The 21,278-nt window shown below is 45.3% G+C and overlaps 1 protein-coding gene across 19 annotated transcripts in view; it reads right to left on the bottom strand.

Moving 5' to 3' along the window:
* LOC116942691 (protein phosphatase EYA1-like) overlaps nucleotides 1-21,278 on the bottom strand; it is a 153,949-nt gene that overhangs the window by 17,231 nt on the left and 115,440 nt on the right. For all 19 annotated transcript variants that reach the window (XM_076067299.1, XM_032954933.2, XM_076067298.1 and 16 more), the window contains 3 exons: nucleotides 20,277-20,413; nucleotides 18,343-18,426; nucleotides 7,629-7,718 (listed from right to left, as the gene is read on the bottom strand). In XM_076067299.1, coding sequence (XP_075923414.1) covers nucleotides 7,629-7,718; nucleotides 18,343-18,426; nucleotides 20,277-20,413 — 311 coding nt within the window. The remainder of the gene's footprint in view (nucleotides 1-7,628; nucleotides 7,719-18,342; nucleotides 18,427-20,276; nucleotides 20,414-21,278) is intronic.

Below are 21,278 nucleotides of genomic sequence, written 5' to 3' on the forward strand. Positions count from 1 at the left end.
TTAACAAAAAATACTCCATGTAAACAACTAAACATACACATTAACCAATGAACAGCCGCTGGATCCAAACGTTCTGACAATCATTCAAATAAACTTTTTTTTTTGCTACGTAAATTGCATGCAAAAGCACAAACCAAAGTAGGACCATACACCACACGCCCACAATGCTATTCAAATCGACGTAAGGGCTGGGACAGATTTACCGTTCGAACCAAATGAGCAACAAAACAAGTTCTTACGCCGCTAAGCGAAGGGGCGCCGAGAGAGCTGAATCATTTTACATCTCCCAAGTTCCTACGAATTGACTCGCCTAAAGTTACATCGACCGTTCCCGGTGGATTTAAACAACCGCATAATCAAACAGGTAAAGTTGGCGCCGGGGAGTCAATGCTTTTACGCAGCGACAACGCCAACTGCCTCGCCTCGCACTTCCGACGGATTCAAACAAGTATGACAGAGGGGATGAGGAGGGGGGGGGGTCTCGGCCTGCATTTCTGGTCCTGCAGTGCTGAGCACGGAGGCAAATGTTCCCAGAGCTAGGCTAATTTGAGTGCAAGCCACACACAGCCCTGGCAGAAAGAAGCATTCCTACAAGGACAGGTGTTCGACGGCAGGTACTGGCAAACGTCCCTCAATGTGGCCACCACCTCGGTGGTAGTCGTGCGCACTTGCGCAACTGGAGGTCGCCGAGTCGGTCTCCCGGTGCGGTGCAGCAGTTTCCAATGACCGTGGCAATGCCACGGTCATTTGGGGGCAAAGTGTGGAGTCTCACGCCTCTTCAACGACGTCTCGTCAACGTGGAAGAGTAGGCCAAAATAGCCTCCAGTGGAGGCCATTCGGACAGCAGTGGCACGAGCAAAGATTTCAGGAAGGCATCTTTACCCTTTTACTCGCAAAACATCATCTGCCAATGCCTAGAAAGGCAGCTGCCAAGCCAAAGCTACAGGGCTTTGGAAGAGATGTAAGGTTCCATTTCACTGACAATAGGAACAAATTCACTGGACTCCTGATACAATGCTCTCCAATAATTTTTTTCAGCCACAGTTGTCCGTGTTTTCTTTTTAATGCAAAGTAAAAGAGAGGGAAAACTTAACGATTTTTATTTGTAGCAATGGATGTTCGCACAGCTTCTGAAGTCCAACCCGCTACCTCTTTAGCCAATGAGGGCGACCATCTTCTTCCCCAAGTCTGCACCATTTACTCCATGCAAAAAAAAATCGCACCTTGTTAAAAAAAAGTCACATGAGGAAAGAACTATGTGGTGGTTGTGCACAAGCCAACTCATGATCACTGCCGAGGCTGGGTCAGGAATATTTGGGCACTGAACTCTCCTTGAGGGAAGGAGCACAAGCCCCTTGCATCGTTTCCAGTGGAAAAGGCAGCACAATCCAATTAATGAGGCACTCAACACCCCTCAAGTGTTTATAAAAGCAGATTCGGTGCCAGCAGCATACCCACAGGCGAGATGAGGTTTATTTTTTATATACCAAACGCTTCATAGGGCACGATGGAAATTTTAGTTCATGATGAAACAAGGTGACAAGAGATGGTCAATAGATACACAATCAGCTTAAGAATCACCGTAGTTAACAACACCACAAATATCCAACGTAACATTCCATGATAGCCCGTAAACGTCGTCTGTTATTGAGCGTAATATGAATTGTCCGGGTTGAAGAAATCGTCAAAAGTCACGCACAGCACAGCGCCGTACACATCTGCACGTGCAATGTCTCCCCATTACAGTGACGAAATCTTGGCAGAGAATGGCTGGCTACCGCGTACGTGAAAACGATCGCCGCCACCGCCGCCGAGATCAACACAAGCTCCCATTGTGGGAGAAGGTCGCGGCGCGCGCAAGCAAAAAAAAAGGTCACCGCAAACGGCACCCTTTCTTTTCTCCCAGCGCCGCGGTTTTCACACTCGCGCAAGGCATTCGTGGCTCGCGGCCGCGTGGCTGAGCCCGTGGGACCCGGCTCTTCCCACAGCAGCGCTGGGACCCTCACCTAGCCAGTGACCCAGGAGACCCACCTTTCTAGCCTTCTCGCCCGCCCCTCTGAGCTGTCAGCGCGCTAATTGACCGTGTGCTGAAACACAGGGTCAAGGCTGGGGGACAGGGGGGCACCGCTGAAGGGCACTGGCATTGTCTCGGCCGGCCACCCTCCTTCTCCTGACAGGTTGAGCTGCAGAACGCTCCTTGTGTGTGGCGGGGGGGGGGTTTCTCATTCAGGCTCAATATGTACAGCTCAATGTTATACCGAGCATTCGCGAGTGGGTGAAGTGAAGCCTCGCTTCGTTACGTGTGACGTGCAATTGGTTTGCGGGGCCCATCCAGCCACAACTTCAGCCTCAATAGAATTGCATGGCGACCCTGAATTTGTGGCAATTCACTTTTAATGACAAGGTGGGAGGACGCAACGACTTGCGCATAATAACCTACAGAACTCTTAAGTAGAACGTTCAATATATAACCTCTTGGGCTTGTAGCATGTACAACTACAAGACAATAACACTGTGTACTTGTTCGACTGAAATAACTTAACCCACACACAAATGTCCTGCAATATTTGTGGACGCAGCTGTATATATTTTGCAGATTTCGATTAGTAAAACTCACGTATATGCACATATGCAACATAAAACACTAAAAATATCAGTGACTAGAAACCCTTTAGTTAACTCACTTATGTTCATAAAGCCAATATTTTCTTATAATCCACACCTTTATAAGCCTTTTACATGGTGCTTGCGCCCTCGAAAATAAGACTACATTTAAAAAAAGGCATAATATCAAACGGTGCTTGGAAGGAGTTGCTTAAAAAAAAAGTTAACTTTACAAATATTTAACAGCCAAGTGTAAAACACCTCTTATGGCTCAACATATGCAACGAACAAGAATTCCACTCCGCTCTGCGAGTTCCACGACTGCAACGCGTGGAAACCGTGGACCCGGTGCCTGTGAGAAGAAGTGTAATGGAAATGGACATTTTGATTAATGAACTGCAGGGGGCAGGGGGGGGGGGGGCAGGCCGGGACCCGGCGAAGGCTGTCGCGCTACGTCACCGCGCTGGCTCCGCGCCAGCCGCAACGATAAGCGGCGTCTCAATCGGGCTCCGCCGAGCGCGGCGTCCGCAGGGGGAGCACCGCCGGCCCGCCGAAGTGGCCACACTCAGACGTAATCAATTCCGCGTGTCTTTTGGTGGAGCGGTGGGGGCGGCCTGCATGGCAGTGTTTAAGTCTTCTGCATCAATCATCGAGTCGCGGCAATCTCCACGGCGAAAGTGGAAAACATTGGCTCAATTTTATTTGGACTTCCTGAGCAATGTGCCACATTCACGTCGGTTTAATGAAACAAATGTGAGCGCTCTTTGGCGATGAATTACAAATCTGAATTGTAAATGACAATCTAATACCAATTTAAACATTCCTGCTGCAGGGATTTGTAATATCAGATTCGGCGACGGTTTGCTGGACTTAAAGGTTAGGTTCTGCAAATACATTTAAAAGCGTGAGTGGCTTTTAACATTTTTTTTAGGTCAGTGAAGCTCTCTCATTGTGTGTGGTTACCAAGAACGCATGCAAGGTACGCATCATAAAAGAACTATTACACAATAAGCTTTCACGACGGTCATATTTATAAAAGAGAAACAGAAACCTGAGAACCAAATACTTTTAAGTTATTCAAGGTTGTGTGTGTGTGTTTATATATAGCTATAACCAAACCACTCAGAATACGCTTGACCTCGTGAGATCCTGGAAGCTAAGCAGGTTTGAGCCTGGACGGCACTTGGGAGGGTGACCACTATGCACGCCAGATTGTCATGGGCATCAGTGGGGGGGGGGGCTCTGTTACGTGGCAGTCAGCAGACGTAGTGCAACACATTCTATTGCTCCCCGTGGCGAAGTGTTGCTCCCCACTTTCACCGAACTGCAATGACCAGCGTGGTAAAGTATGGTCAACCACACCCCATAACCGACACAGCTTGGAAACAAAACCCTTCATACAGCAGTCGATAAATAAAGAGCTGGACACTATTATCAATTAATTATATGACTGTTTTTGCAATTATTCATAACAGTCCGAACGAAATATAACCAAATTATATTCTTGGTTCTTTCGGTAAAGTCACGTGACTTTACCGAAAGAACCAAAAATATGAATCCCTGCAGTCACGAAAGCTTTAAATAAAAATGTATAACCAAATTGTTGTCGCAAAATGGCGTCATCCTGAATGTGAACTTTCATTTGTTTTTAAAAGCAAGAAGAGGGCTAATGTTAATAGAGTGTGATCCTTGGCCATTCCGGTGACTGCCTATTTGGACAAGGCTTTCGATAAAACCACAAATAACCCACGGCACATACACAATGTGATGTGACATGCTGGACATTGATTGAGTGTCAGCCTCGCAGTTTCACTATGATTTGACTCTCATACACACGAAATTTTTACGAGAAGGGGACGGACAGTTGAGGTCTAAAAAAAGCAGGCATGTAAGGGATTAATCAATTCACCGATTAAGATCAATTCTTCCGGTCACAATACGTACTATAAATCATGCGTGTAAGCATAAAATATACATGAATGAAGCAAACAAGACTGTAAAAAAGACAATGAATCAAATCACAATCCAAAATTGTCATAATTCATACAATGGTAGGGGATGGGGTGAATATTACATGCATTGCTTAAGGGTTACTCAAATTTACATTTTTGTTGCAGCAAACAGCGGTTTTAAGTCATTATATGGTAGCATTAGGCAGGGCTTCTTTTAATCCGTATATACGACCCCTGCTATGGACACATGGAAAAGAAACATGGACAATGACAAAGGAAACAGAACAAAAGCTGGTAAGTGCACAAGAAGCATGCTTGGATTTACACCTCTGATAAGCACGGTTGGATACGTACGGGGCAAAAGAAGTGCAACATGCATACAAAAAATAACTTTTATTTTTATTTTATCTGGTAAGGCTCACCGAGCTGTATAGCTCTTTGTAAGAAGTGACTTGGCCACATATGATAGCTCAACAAAATGGCTTAACATGTGGAAAAAAATAGCAGCCTAATACTTTAACTACATGTTTCTAAATGTGGAGGGAGAAACCAGAGGACCAAGAGAAAAATTCGCACGACCACGGGGAGAGAGACACGCAAACTTCAAGTATACAGGCATCACGGTAGGGATCGAACCCAAGACCTCCTTTATACTAGGTGAGAGAATTAACATCTTGTCACCACGGTGCCGATATTGACTGTCAATAATATTGTTGACTGTAAATAATAGTAAGTATGCGCTTTGGCGAAACATCGCTAGACGGGATGATGACCGGTGGGGTTGAGACTAATGATGCAGGAGGGAACACTTCCGATGGGTCGTCCACTACTGATGGAGCGATGGACATCAGCTGGTGCGCAGGAGCACTCGGATTTTGTTACCGCTTTTTAAACTTTGTACAACGCCTTGAGCCAAGGCACTCGATAAATATAAATAAGGTAATATGTGAACATATATATTCGACATACAAACAAATTAATATTACTTACATACCATGCAGTAAGCTCGTAGATTGCACTTGCAGTCACATGTGTCACGTTTGGCTGAAACTGCAAGACTAAGCTAACAACATTAAAAAGAGTATACAAATATAAGGCGTACGTTAGTAACGATGATCGGTTTCATTTAATCTTAAGCAGAATGATCCTTTTGTTAGGATTAAGTCCACCCAAATCTCTGGTGCGCATTATAGCCACTAATCCTAGAGAGCATCATAGCATTGTATACAAGGTTACCTACTCTCCCTTATCAATCAACCGTATAAAATCCACTTTTTTTGTAACATGCTGCCTGTACTTGGGGGTTGTCCGACCATACATCACCATGCTGGCCACGCGGGTTTGGCGGAGGGTATTTGGTGGGGGCGAAGGGCCTGGACTGGTTCAAAGAACACCCGCCACTAATGTTGGCTGTGGCTGTGACTGGAACTCGGGTCATCGTGTACATAGTGGAGCGCACCAAACGCTGTGCCACCATTACACCAATCCAATTCGACTTAAAAGCTGATGTAAAAAAAAAAGTCCATAAAAATATTAAGACCAGTACGTCTAATAACATCTCAGTAAGGTTACTGACTGTATAGTCACTATATTCTTGGTAATTTCGGTAAAGTCACGTTGAAGGGAAACAACAAAATAATAAAATATATAAACAATAAAATTCTCACGACGTTTCGACTGTAACACAAACAGTCATCATCAGGTGTGAAAAAACGTCCCTTCAACGTCACTTTACCGAAAGAACCAAGAATATGAATCACTGCAGTTACGAAAGCTTTAAATCAAAATGTATAATCACTGTTCCACAGCATTTTAATTTGACCTTAGAAGATCCCCCATTAACAATTTTTTTAAAAAATTATAATAATACTAATTTACAGCCACTATCAATCCACTTCTGGAATAAGGCCTCCCAACACCACGTCAATCGGAGAGGTTGCTTGACCATATTGTACCAGGTTGGTCAATGCGGGTTGGTAAAGGGCTGGGAAAAGACTAATTTAGACATTACTTACCACTGATATTAGCCATGGCCCGGGTTTATAACACAGTGCGCAAATCACTGTGGAACCACTCCACATTGTTCAATAAGCTAGTTTTAAACTGTAACATAAGATGATGGTTGGCAGGGTGCAAACACTCCTAACAACGCACACCTGAAGAGTCTGACATAATGGATTTGCCAAAGGGAGTTTAAAACATCATGGACTTGCATGAATATTTTATGCGAGATTGAAATAAAACGTAAAAATGCTTACTTATTTCTGTAGAAATTTACCAAAACCTTTGGCTGTAGTAAAACAACCCCAAGTTATTATTTTAATGTTAAATACAGGTACAAAAATACATCCAGGTAATGTATAATTTGGACCAGTGGGGGTGTGAATCAGTATCAGTTCCCATCGATAATTATTCAAGCTGGATGCATACCTTGAATTGCGTGCATAAGAACCCACGTTATTTGATACGTATGTGTTGCATGTAATGGGTTCTACTGGCCCCTCCAGCCGCTAGAGGCTGCCGCTAAATTCCACGCAATAAAAGATAATCCCTGCATTTCATCATGACCTTGAAATCAGACGCACGCATTGTTAGGTGAAATTACAATTTACATTGCGGTTGCAATCCATTATGAACGACACTATTGTAACTGACTCAGGAGTCGTCACCCCCACCAACCCTGCCTTTTAGTGATCAGGACCAACTACCACTAATTCGTGGACGTTCTATGTATAAACTCGCCCCCACCATAGGAATTTCCACCACATACTCTGTAAACAGGAGATGAATAACAACCTCAATGCTCAGTTGAGCTGGGAAATCACAATGACTTTGATCGATCATCAAAAAAAACTTTCAACAAGCCACGTTATTGTAGTCCGCAAACTTAATTGAGCAGCAGTGGGTTTTTTTTTCAGGACATTTGGACCCATCTTCTGGATTCATAATCCACTGAGGAATGCTTTCAGGCCACTGAAAATAAATTAAACATGAAAGAAAAACAAACAGATACACATCTTAAAAGGTTATCTGTGGATTTTCCACAAGGGCGTAACACACGCGCGGACTCACCTCCAAGTCGTTGAAGAATAAGTGCGTGTCGGCGAGGTTGAAAATCATCTCCTCCATTCTCAGGCCTAACGACACAGACGTTGGAGGGTCCTGAAAAAAAAAGAGAACGCCAACCGATCTTTCATTTTGAGTCCGGTGATAACCCACTTAGTCGATGATTTAAAAAAAAAAAAATCACCTGGCGTGGCGGCGGCCTCTGATCGCATCAAAACTCGGAAGCTAAGCACGGTTAAACCTGAATAGCGCTTGAATGGGTATATCGCCAGGCACGTAGCAGCGGGCGCGTTACTGGCTGCTGCTGCTGCTGCTGCGGAGAAGCTAAGCTGTGGGCAGCAGAGGAAAGTGCAGCAAAAGTCGTTGCTGTAACTATGCTCCACAAGTCTACGCTGGCCCCACAATCACCAATTCCCCCCACCCCCCCCCCCCCCGGGGAATTGACCAGCATGGCGAAGTATGGTCAAAATAACTCCCACCATCAGCGCGGCATTGGGAGGCCCTCATCTAGCAGTAGATGGACACGTTGCTGTACATGAGCTCCCAACGAAACTAAAAAGGGCTCTCTTTCAAGGGAGATGCGGGTCGCAAAAACAATACAGAACCGCATATGATAAAAGATCAGAAACAGCCCTATCTATACCTTATGCAGGGGATACGATTTACAAAACAGGAAATCAAGGCCTTAAATTATGCAATCGAGCAGTACAATATACAGTTTAAATAATATAGATTGTGTAAGTACTTTATTAAGTTTATTAGAGCTACACTCCTCCACTACCCAACACTGCAAACAACAAATAAAGTTATCAGGTGGTCAAAAGCGCTATTTGATTCTGTTTTTCAGCAAAATGGCGTGTTAAAGAAGCAAGTAATTGAATACGTATTAAATATTTTCAACATAACCGGTTTTGCAAAAATCTTATCACGAATTGGTAGATTTGCCCACAACAACTTGCTTTATCAGATGGTGGAGGGTTACAGCTCTGACTTTATACCTAAACGACCTGACCCCAAAGAAACCAATTACGAATCTTGTGACGTATGGTTATGAAAGCCCGAGAACAAAATAAAATGAAATTACAACCCTTTGTCAAGCCACTGTTGGATGAAAGCTTCCCCCCCCAACTGTGCTGGTTATAGCGTTGCTTGACTATACTTCACCACACTAGTCAGTACAGGTTGATGATAAAAATGGGGGGTCAGGGAGGGGGGGGGGTGAACCGAAATTGGGCTGCTGCGTTTTTAGCGCAGAAATAAATTATTGTTTTTTTTTTTACAAGAGCTTGATACAGAGCGCTAGTGATAAAAATAAACGGGAGGGGTGCACAGATATATATATGCGTTTAAGAGCATTTGGCTGCGATAGATTTCCACGTGATAAGTCACTTCCGTTCAGCTATCATTTGTGACAGCCAGGTTGCTTCTGGAAAAGAGCTAACATAGCTCAGTGGGCCTTAACTGGTAAAATAAAATTAAAATTGTTTCGTTTATTCCACGAACGAAAGCCCGAGGCCTGGTGCTCCCAGGGCAGGAGAACGGTGGACTCACTAACCTACTAATGTAGGGACAACGATCAGGAGAACATGGTACTTTTAGGGGGAAGGGGAATTATTGTTTTATTCTAATTACAAGCCCTCGCCACAGCAACTTCAGGTGAGCGCAAAGTAAATTCATCTCACAACACGGTTTCATTAATACCCGAATCACCAGAGCGCCGTACGGAACAACCGCAAAAAGCCTAGGCAGTACTTTCCAAAGCGACTCGTGGTCAGGAACTGTCTGTGCCGTGGTGCTTCAATCAGTGCATACGTGACGTGCAGCCAAAGCTCCCGACAGCGGCGAAACACACCCCCTCATTGTACATGTCGTGCAAATGACATCGCCGAGAGGGAGAGATTGAAACAGTATCCCGCAAAGCAACTGCATCAATCTCAACAGATGGCAAGAGTGATGGCGTTTATGTCAAATATGACCATTCAAACTTGGGCACGTGTATTTCAGCGCTCATGTTTCCTTACACACCATGGGATTTCAAATAACATTAAAAACTACGGTCTGATAAAAACCGGGGGGGGGGGGCTCATCCTTCACAAACCCTCATAGGAGTGATGTGGTTAAGTAAGGTCAAAATCTCCCTCCATCTATGACATTGTATGGGGTGGCCTTGAAACTCGCAGTAGACAGTAGATTTTTACAATCATCATTAAATGCATCTAAAAAATGAGACTCAAATGTTCTCCAAGCCGTGTTACACGCTAGACAATCCAAAATGAGGACCTAATCACCAAACCAAAATATGTTCAACAATAAATACCTGAACAAGATCATTGCCCGAATAACACTGCCAGCGTGCTTCAGGCTGCCTTCCAATCGTGTTCAAGTGTCATGTTCCCAGCACTCTCACGCGGCATTTCTGAGATCGCCTATGAATAGGGCTACCACCTGTCCTGGTCTTCCCAGGATCGTCATACATTTTTTGTGGGTAGCCGTCCCGCGAAATCCATAAGTTGTCCCCGGGACATTAAAAGTTTAGGTTTGCGTCAGTTGTGAAATGATACGCCGCTCGTGGCAATGCGTTCAAATGTAGTTCTCTACTCCTCCAGTCAGTCGTGTGAGATATTGTTCGCTCCACGATATGACCGGTATCTTCCTGCAACCAGAGCGACAAATGCGAGTGACACGTGTCTGATAGATACACCTTCTTCCGAAGCCAACACATGGTGTGCTATTGTTATTGCCAAACAGCAGCGACGTCATATGTCACAAGACTCCTCGAGTCTCGCCTAAACCCCCCCCCCCCCCCATGACCACGCAGACATGCAACAATATCCAAGCTTCAACCTCCATCTGCTCATCTGCTCCATCTGTCTCGCCACCACCTAGGGCCACTCTGTGCCTTCAGGCAATTTCAATAATGCAGGCCGTGATTTACGACGATGATGATGATGATTTATGAGTGACGATCACATCCGACGATAAGAGGTAAAACCTGATTGATCTGTGAAGGCTGCCGATGCTGACGAATGCCAAAAAATGCATCAAGACTGCCTCGAAGTAAATAAAGGGACAAACTGGAAATACTGCTGTCATCATCATCATCATCAAAAACTGTCTCATAAATTAAATATGACTACAACTTATAAAAAAACATTACTTCTGAACAGAATTAGCGTGAGAAAATGTGAAGATTATGTTGCATTTTATATAGTTGTCGCGCAAAGACAACAACAATTATTTGAAGCTATGACCCAATATTGATAATGCACATGCACAAAGTATATTCAAACAGGAGCACATAATACAATTCCCAGCGAGCATTGCGAGATGACATCACCAATCTTGTGCCTATGCTCGCGATGGTCATCAGCTGAAGATAGGCTGATGTGCTTAATTTAGACATCATAAGAACAATAAGACAAATGGATACAGGTTTCATCATAATTAGAAGTCATCGGGGTCCAGTATCGCCATTATTACCTACCGCTGTACCCAAAGTACTTATTGCCTTGGGCCGCTTACACTGTGGGGATGAGTTTGTGACACATACGATATGTTGATGGGCACCAGAATTATATTGTGTGATGGTTAATGACCACACCCAAGACAAGCTGACATTAAAATAAAAAAATAATGTGTGTCAATTAACACAGCTTTAGCATCGCGATACTGTCTCCATATATGCATCCATATAGTGGAACATTTCATCAAGAACAAAAGAACACCCCATTAATCAAACAAGTAAAACAAATGCACGACTACAGTAATTTCAAAAACAAGACACTAAATGTTTCTCAGCGTTTCCTAGTATGCACAGGGTGTGCGTCACTTACATTAATGTTTTTCTTTTATACTAAATGCGAATTGAAGAGGGCAACTTTTAATAACGAAAACAAAACTTGTGAGGCAATGCTAAGCATGCACATGCGTGGCAGACTGAACCCAATTTTAGTTTGTATAAACATTTAATTTTTCGATGCTCAAAATCCATCTGCTCTTCATAAAGGAACAAAGACCAACGTGTTCGTCCAGTAGAGCTTGGTAATATTGCTGAGTAGTTATATTAATTATTGACAAAGATCCTCCCTATAGCATTAACAGACTGTTTGGGCGAGTGCTGTTCACGAGCAGCTACAAAGGCCGGCACAGCACACGAGGTGATTGGTGGCTAACACCATGCCCGGCCGTCTTTGTCTCCCTAGTCCTGATGTTTACAAACCACACCAGGTACTCGTATAAGGCTGAGTAGACGAAAGGGAGACCCCAGCTCAAAAATTCGCTGCCTGATTTTGGTCTGAAGGGAGAATCAAACTGGGTTTGCCAGGTTTGTAGTGCAGTGCGCTAACTACTACACTCATCGCTGGCAGGCATAAACAACCTCATTAATGAATGAATTGCTGAAAAATAACTTTTTGATTGCGCAGAAAGTAGCAGCATGCATGTGGCAGCTCGAGGGGGAGGGGGGGCACAAACACGCATCGCACACAACACACACAGACCGGGAAAGCAGACATTCTTAAACACGTTATTCTACGCAAAGCATCTTGAGATTAACAATTGATATTTATTGACGAATCGATGCTTCAATAAACCCCTTCCCCCCCACCACACGCAAGCACGTAAGCGCATTGATACAAATGCACGCCTCGAGTGTCTGTGCTCTGTAAATCCCCGGGGTCCCGAGATTGAATCCCACCACACATGTCGCGCACTTTGGTCAGACGTCTTTGTGCTCAAATGCCATAGACCTCTCTCTGGACGCGCGCCAATATTTGGTCACGTACGCGTGACGCGATACACACGCACGTAACTTACTCACGCACACCCTGAACCTTCTTTTGTAGAAGTAAACGGGTGGCATAGCGCCCTGCGCCTTTATACTGCGACAAAGGTTCAATTGCAACCTTTGTAACCCGGATAGGGCATCCCCAAAGGTTGACTCGGCCCCAAATATTGGTTTCGCTGCAGTTGACGCTGGGTTGTGGAAGCAGTGGGGGGGGGGGAGTGGAGGAATCGTAAAATGTGTGCAGTGCTGGTCGACTCCTCCGTTGTGCTCGGGGCTAAGAAACGAATGATCTCAGGGCAGCCCAGTCAATCATCGCTCTAAGAGGCCATATGGTGGATCTTTATCTTCATAATCAATGACATGACAAAGAAGACGTTGATAATGTGCACTTAGTTGCGTAAGCACTCGGGCGGTGACAATATGCGGTCAAATGCAAAATCACAGCCTATACGGTTTGGCATCTATTACGCAATATGCTTATCCAATATTTTACCAGAACAGCAACATTTATAGGACGATCAAATACATTGCTTTGTACTTAGCTTCAGTGCTTCACTCAATAAGCCAAAGATGTGCCTGTTTATTGATTGCATTCAACATCTCAGGTTTAGACGAATAAACTGCTGTGGAAAATAAGCACGTGCCTATCAGGTCTGGCACAGCACACCACAGAGTGGTATCGCTAAGCACATGTGATGCGCAGCCACCTTCGTATATCTACAACAGAAGTTTATAACACTTAACCAGCACTGGTTACTCATTCTAGCATGAGGGACGACCCAGACCATGATCTGACACCGATTACACCGATTATAACTGGCACAGTGCACCGCGAGATGTTGTGAGAGAGAACGGATACAATAAGGAATCATTGAGAAGTGTGATGAGAAGGAAGGGGGGCTTATGTGCGTTGTATCGCAAGAGGTTCAGCTGGAGATATGATGAAGATGATTCTGCAGGGAAGGTGGAAGCGAATATGTGAAGAGGGAAACTCATCAGAAGAATCACTCCCCGCCCCGCCTCCCCTATACATCCACGCAAGCACGAGCGCGTTATAGCCTGTCCACACGAGCGCACACACGGCGCGAGGCTTAGGGCCGGGGCGGCCACACTAAGCCGCCCAAGCCGGGTCGAGGCATGCACCTGTGCACGCCCGTCAGCACCCTCCCCGGTCCGCGCGCCGTCATCGGGCGTCCGTTCCCCAGGCCGCAGCAGCTGACGCCGACCCGTCAGCTTTATTGCCTCAGTCGCCAATTTACCGTGGCGGAAAAATAAAATTCCATACCATCGCACCAGGGCACCCCTATTTATAGTGTTCAGAGTTGTGCAGATGCCAGCAAATAGGCAACGAGGTGAACGTTGTACGCAACGACCGAAGGATTGACGATCGCGAGTTGGTGTTGCAGGTGGGCCGGGGAGCTGGGGGGGGGGAGGGCTCTGGTGTAAAAATGACGCCCCAGGAAAATAAAAAAAACCCATGAATTTAAGAAAACCGAATGTAAATACGAGATTTCTCATTCGATGACACAAAAGATAAAAAAAAATTAAGAAATACACATTCCACTTAAAGTGTGTAGTTCTGAGTTAAAAAAAGCATTAAAAGGGAACTAACTTTAAAAATACCCAAAACATTACGTTTTGTAAGCTCAAACTGAAACAACACTGTGCACACACAGTGCACACACACACACATAAACATGTGTACAAAGCCCATAAAGGCACAGAATGTTACTGTTTGTGTGTGCAAGTGACAACATGCCGACTTGATTAACCAGAGCAGTCGACTGTCAAACCCGATACTGATGCCCTGGTTTGACATTTTTGGGATATTTCCAACCCACCAATAAATTCCAAATGCCTCAATTCAGCTTCCAACAATGGGCGTCTTTTGTTCCATAACCAAAGCAATACTTGGGGTCGGAGATAACGTCAGAGGACATGCAATAACAATAAACCACGATCACTGTCACAAAACGCGTGAAAAGCCGCACTCGAGAGCATCTGGTGGGCTTCATCGCGGAGTGAGCGTGCGTCCGCTAGCCGACACGCAGAGCCTCAACAATCCTCCAAAGTCTGGGCGAGCTACAGGCTCCTGTCGGCTTGATCTCGGAATAACAGACGATACGCCGAATCGATAATTAGGACCATACTGACCGCGCTGCAACAAAAACGCCACTCAAAGTGGTAAAAACTAGACAACCCAGAGAGAGAGACTGCGCGAGAGCATTGCTGCTCAACTGGCTTCTGCTTTGGCTTGTCAGGAGGTGGCTGGCGGCAGGGGAATGGGGAGGGAGTGGGCATGGCGAGGGAGGGAGGTGGGGCAGGGTGTATGGGGGGTGCAGGGAGCCAGGCATGAGGCCTGGGTAGGGGTAGCAAGTGGGGGGAGGGCAGAGAGGGGTGGAGGGCAGAGAGGGAGGGAGGGAGATAGGGACAGGAGGTGCAGTCCAGACTGGCAGAGACGGGAGGGAGGGCTGGATAAACTTATGCAATCTCCCGGAATACATTTCTGCCGCTCTGCTAATTAAAAATTTATTGAAGGAACAAGAACTGCTGACATAAACAGCTGGACTGGATCTGGACAAATCAGAGCCGGATGATTGATAACGCCGCCCCCCCCAACCCCATCTCTGATGCCAGGCCTCTTCATTAGACAAGGCCCTTTCTAACGGAATGATTACAGCAGCTGCCTGTGCTCCCTGTGTTAATCTCAACCGAGGCTCTCCCTCCACGGCCCCACCACCACCCATTACCCACAGCTTATTTGCTGATCCAACGGGCACAAACCCATCACAGTTATCTGCTCCTAAATCCTGAGTTTCATTTTAATTTCGAATTCCAAAATGTCCTATTAAAACATAATAATACCATGGCTCCCATCTAACAACAGAGCTGCGTTGACCCTTTATGATTTTCTTTCTGTTTAAAATTGGAGGAGTGGGCCAAGGCAAATATGTAAAAGGAGATCTCGCGCGCTTTGCTCGGCCGGGCGACGCTTGTGACGAAACCCAAGCCGACATTTTAACTTATCGCCTTGGAATTTGACAGTTTGGAATTTCCATACTATCAGAATAATTATGCAAATGTCAATGTTGTTAATTCAATTTACTGCATGTGGAAATGCTTACATGCTGTATAAGTAGTACTCGTTATTGAAATATAAGTTTAAATGTTTAAGTGATTCTTCAAGGACTAAGCAAATTAAAGACAAACTGTCCAGTAAAACATCTGAGGCCTTTTTGCCAGTATCAAAATTATGAAAAAATAAGAATACGCTTGACCCTTTCTGACAATAAGACAGGTGTTAAGATGTTCAAACACCAACTCGATACCTATTACAAGGCATCAAGGCTGCATTACCCACACATACTTTGTGGCAAAACGTGCAAACAAACATGCCCTGTGGTTAATTCAGATTTGTTGCCTTGTAATAGGTATATATTTGGTGTTTAAACATCTTAACACCTATTCTATTACCAAAACGGGTAAGGATTTATTCGAGATGGATTTGTTCACAATAAGAAACAGCCCAAACAATGGAAATGAAGCCATGGATATTTTAACTAACACTAGCAATAATTTCCAGCCACATTCAATCAATGGCTACCTATATACAGGCATTTATATAGTAATTCAGTCACTTTGTGTGAACTATATAGAAATTCAGAAATATACAAGTACTGTATTAAAATAATAAAGAATAAAACTGTAGCTTTGCTATCGCACCCCTGTGTGAAATTACCATTTGAACACCAGCACAAAAAGAACTGCAGTCGTAAATCCATCATAATTTCAATTTGCTCCACTGGTACCGAGTGCCGATGTACCCTCAAACAAGGCCAAAACAGCACGCCCCAGAAATATGTAATTTTAAAATATTTAGCCTACAATATTCACCTTCCAAGCAATTTTGCAAATGTGCGGCCTGGCAATAATATTTTATGGACGGCGTGTTTTTGAATCCTGTGCCACGAAGGAATGCTGTACAACATAGCTGGTGTTGCCTGCAGCTGGTCAGCTGTCAAACAGCCGCTTACTTGCCAGAGTCAGTCTCCGATGACGGGGCAATTGGAATGTTTCTCTTAGCAACTGGGAAACAGCATCCACTTTCATACGAAGCAAGGTAAGGGTGTGTTGTCCTCCCCCCACACCCAGACATCCACAGCAGGATTTCTCAAACTCCAGTAGACCCACCACAGTGGCGAGATATTAACTCCTTCGCCGTATATGCAGGAGGTCGTGGGTTTGATCCCGCCCCTGACGCCTGTATATATGGAGTTTGCATGTTCTCCCCGTGGTCACGTGGATTTTCTCTGGGTTTTCCGGTTTGTCCGTCCACATTTAGAAACATGCTTTATGGTATTTGACTGCTATAAATTTCCACGTGATAAGCCACTTCGTTGAGCTATCATTTGTGGCCAGGTCGCTTCTGAAAAAGAGGTATATAGTTCAGTGGCCCTTGCCTAGTAAAAAAATGTTTGTATTATGTTGAACTAGTTTAGTTTTATATCGTTTTACCTCCGTTCAGATATAAATTACACGCTTACAAGCGTACGTGTCTGACGATTTGCGATAGACATTCTATGCAATGTAGACGTGCGTTGGTTAATTTGAACCAGTGCTCTCTAAGTCACGTGGGACACAATAGAAGAGACAAATATCCCCATGCTCGGCTGCACCAGGTACTTATTTAGGCTTAAGTCGGCCAAGGGGGAGGGGGGCCCAGGACTTGTTCAAATCTTTGCTGCTTTTTATTGGTCGGGAGCAGGAATCAAACTCGTGTTGCCGGGTTCAGTGTCGTATGCTAACCAACACACGTCCACACAAAGACGTCGATGTGATATTGGAGCGGAGTCGTGTATGTCCACAGTGGGTCTATTGTTGATTAATAACGACGTGCGTGCAAGCATGTCAATATTTAATGTGTGCCCCAACGGAGAATGGGCAAGCACAAAACGATGGACCATGGTGGGGTTGCGAGGACTGGAGTTTAAAAAGAGACCCTGATAAAGAGGTGAACCAATGACAATTTACCAGAAATGTGCCCCATCCCGTTGGACCTCCGAATACTAAGCAGTGTTGAACCTGGATAGTCCACTTGTATGGGTGAGCACCACCATGCATTCAAGGTGTAGGAGGTGGTGCGTGCAGTAAATGTGCAGAGCAGCGAATTTCCATTGGCGTCATATACTCCTCCCACCAACATCGAAGCGCACCTGAGCTGTACGGTATGGTTAAAAAAAGCCTCAGAGAGCCTGTATGCCACAGGCAGGAGGGGTCCTGTTCTAGCAGTGCATTGAGACAAAGTCGGCTGCACATGTCCACATGCACACGTGCCACATATATACGTTGTCCACATGTTACACGTGCCCACATGCACACGTTGTCCACATGTATGTGTGCATGACCTAGAGTGCAACGAGAGCACGTGCCCAGACTAAACCCACTTTCCACCACCAAATCTCAGGTAGATCATTTGAGGAAGACAAAAAGTTAACCCTATGCATCGATGTTGGCTGTGCCATCATGTGCAAAGTTAAAATAACCTTGAACAGACTTGGTGAATCAGTGGTTCATCTTGCGTGTGGAGTATATAGATGTGTAAGCGAACGACATTCACAGCGGCTTGTGGCTAACCATCGAACAAAGACCATCACTGCATCGTGAGCTTTCAGATGCGCTTCTGCGGCCGTCTGGAACGCTCTCTTCCTTCTGACATTAGAAAGCCACTGAAGCTTTGCACTTTTAAGTTTATATTGGAAACTAACTTCTTTAAAAATGCTTTTTGCGTTTAGTTTGCTGTCCTTCCCCCGCACCTCCAATTAGCGTGGTTGGCTAGGTACGGTGCGAAAGAAGTTCAACGTACATACGTCACCGCTGCACGTCGTGTATTTATCCAAAATCGCCGTGCAACACCGTGAAATGCAAGGCACGTACCTTGCCGTATCTTGTGGCGTACGAGCCCGTCAAGAGTGAGTGGAAGATGATAATCGTTTCATCCAAGTCCCATATGAAAACCCTCTGAAAAACAAGCGCAAAATAACATTTTGAAAGATACAAATCTTCACTGGAAATATGTCAATGGTCAGCTGTTTGTCAACTTTTGTTTTTTACAACTCGTCAGTGAACAAGAAATAAACAGACCTGCTAGAACGGAACGTGCTCAACCATGCTCGTGTACCATGTACTGCGAGTTATGTGGTGGCTTCTAAACCAATCATGGTGATTGAAATAAAAAAGCATCATAATTGTGTTCAGTTTCATTCCGATTATAGTGGCAACTCAGTAAACTCCCGTAGTTATGATGATGACCAACGTGTGTGGGTGACTAGCAAAGCAGATTTTTCAGTTATTTTTCAATGTATTTGATATTTAACTTTCTGTATCAGACCACGAAACAAATAATTACTTCATAAGTATTACAGAGCAGTGTGCTCTATCTGTTAGGAAACATCTTAACAAGAGATTGTTGACAGCACTTCACCCCAAAATAAATTTCCAGTGGCATTTTTGTCCTTCACATGGTACGGATAAGCACCTTAAATAAACTCTGACATTCGACTGCAATTTGATCAAATTTAATGTGAAACCAAATTTAGTCTAACGAGAGTTTGATTGTGTAGCCACTGGTGGACCGGGGTTGAGACAATCAACTTGCGAAACTTGAAAGCCCAGTTTAATCACGGGCGGCTGCAACCCAGATTCGAACCCAGGGTTTCAGTTGTGCCCTCTCGGCCGTACTGGACCTTTGAGCCAAACCCGGCCATCTCAGCAAATCAAGATATTTCATAAACAAAATTGCAATTCAAGTTCAGACCAACAAACAAGACAGAAGCCCCACTTGGCAGAATTCCATGCACAGCGATGGTCATGCCCGCGTGACCCCCCCCCACCGCCGCCACGTAGGGAAGAGTGAGAGAGGCACACGCTGCTTGTAAATCAGCGCCCGACGAAAAACACTGCCACCAACGCATCTGTAACCCAGGGGTTTGTGTTCGCTTTGTTGTAATGTGCCGCTAATTGATTTTATTTTCGTCGATTGCGCCTTCCATCTCGGATCCCTGCGCCTCCCTTTGAAGGTCCCTTTATACCATCACCTTTGATGATAGCGCATTTATTTTGGCACAACGGCGACGTTTACATTCAAACGTTGGGTGTTGAAGCAGTGCGGCTCAACACCTTTAGTGAAGTGATTAATGTAAATGGACTAATTATGGGGAACTAATTTCAGACTTTTAAGTTCTATCCTTCCATGTGTATGCATGGAGGCATATACGTATGTTTAGCTACATGGGTGCAGTGTTGAGTGGACGGATGAATGGATGAACGGATGGATGAACACACAGATAAGGCAGGTATAGGCAGGTAAGTATGCATGCATGCATGAATGCACCTATAGGGGCATGTTTGTTGGTGTGGAGGCAGGTGGAGAGATGACTGTGGTGGTACTGTACACATCTAGCTGTGGTAGCTAAGGTAGGAGGATATAACAAGGCAGGAAGGTGACCACTGGTAGGTAGATAAATACCACATACAAAAAGCATTTGTAGATTGGCATAAACACAAGTACATAGAAAATACAAACATTTGAAGACTGGTAAGCAATCAGGTGGTCGGATAAGTAAATAGGTAAGCATACGATTAGGTAGGCAGGTATATGATCGTGTACGGCAGTAGGTATTGCAGGCAGCCAGGCATCGAGATAAGTAAATGAATAGGTTGGCAGTGAGCATGTGGTGATGCATTGATTCAACTATTGTGCAGGGTGCTGGTGGGGGGGGGGGATTGTTGAGCAATGTCGATGGCTTGGGGAAGCCATCATCCAGCAGTGGATTGAACATGACTGATTATGATGATAAAGGCAGACTGACCTCCAAGTCCCCATCGGGAGGTGGAGAGGGGTTATTCCTTCTCCCGCGACCCCTCGATTTTCCGCCGGAAGCGCGGCGCGTCCTCTCCTCGGACTCCTTCCCGGGTGTCGTGGGACTCTGCAGGGTGCCGTACTCCGCTGCCGGGGTAGGTGGAAGGGAGACACACGAGGCAGCCTCGGATAACTCGCGGTTGTATGCATGTCGCATGTACAAGAGGTGAGCTTCTTTCGCACCGCACAAAGCCAACCGTGCAAATCGGTGGTGCGGTTGTCGCACCACCGATGGAGCAGCAGTGTGTAGCCGTTTTTTGAGCGATGCGCTATAATCACGGTGACCCGAGTTCCATTCTTGGCCATGGCTAAAATCAGTGGCAAGTGGAATCTCAACCAGCCTTGGCCACGACTTAACTGACATTGAGCGCAGTTTGGATGGTGCCGGTTTTTTTTTTGTCATAAGTGATGCTTATAAATAACTAAGCACTGGCCACGTATTTGTGCGGGATACAACATTCTGCGTGGAGGGTGGGCCTTGGGGAGAGGGCGCGAGGTCGGCACGGGGTATGAACTCGGCTCACAACTGCGGCATGCGGGTGACGTCACCGCGCAGGTGTGCGAGGTGACGTCACCCGCGTGCCAGCCAGCCAAACTTTTTTTTCCGATATAGTACGATAAAGGATGGGATGGAGCAGCAGTGTGTAGCCGTTTTTTGAGCGATGCGCTTTAATCACGGTGACCCGAGTTCCATTCTTGGCCATGGCTAAAATCAGTGGCAAGTGGAATCTCAACCAGCCTTGGCCACGACTTAACTGACCAGCATGGTGAAGAATGGCCAAACAAACGCCCCTAGCTAACATGGTTTGGAAGGCCTTCATCCAGGAGTGGACAGATCATGACCGGTGATGACGATGACCATATATTTTCAGTGAAACACTGTGAACCAGGAAGCATTCAATATTCAATCTGGTACCTGGCTGACAAAGCCTTTAAGCAAAAAAAGATATTA

Source organism: Petromyzon marinus, chromosome 15 (genome assembly GCF_048934315.1).
Source record: "Petromyzon marinus isolate PM22_M1 ecotype Great Lakes invasive population chromosome 15, UKy_Petmar_22M1.pri1.0, whole genome shotgun sequence".
Taxonomy (NCBI): domain Eukaryota; kingdom Metazoa; phylum Chordata; class Hyperoartia; order Petromyzontiformes; family Petromyzontidae; genus Petromyzon; species Petromyzon marinus.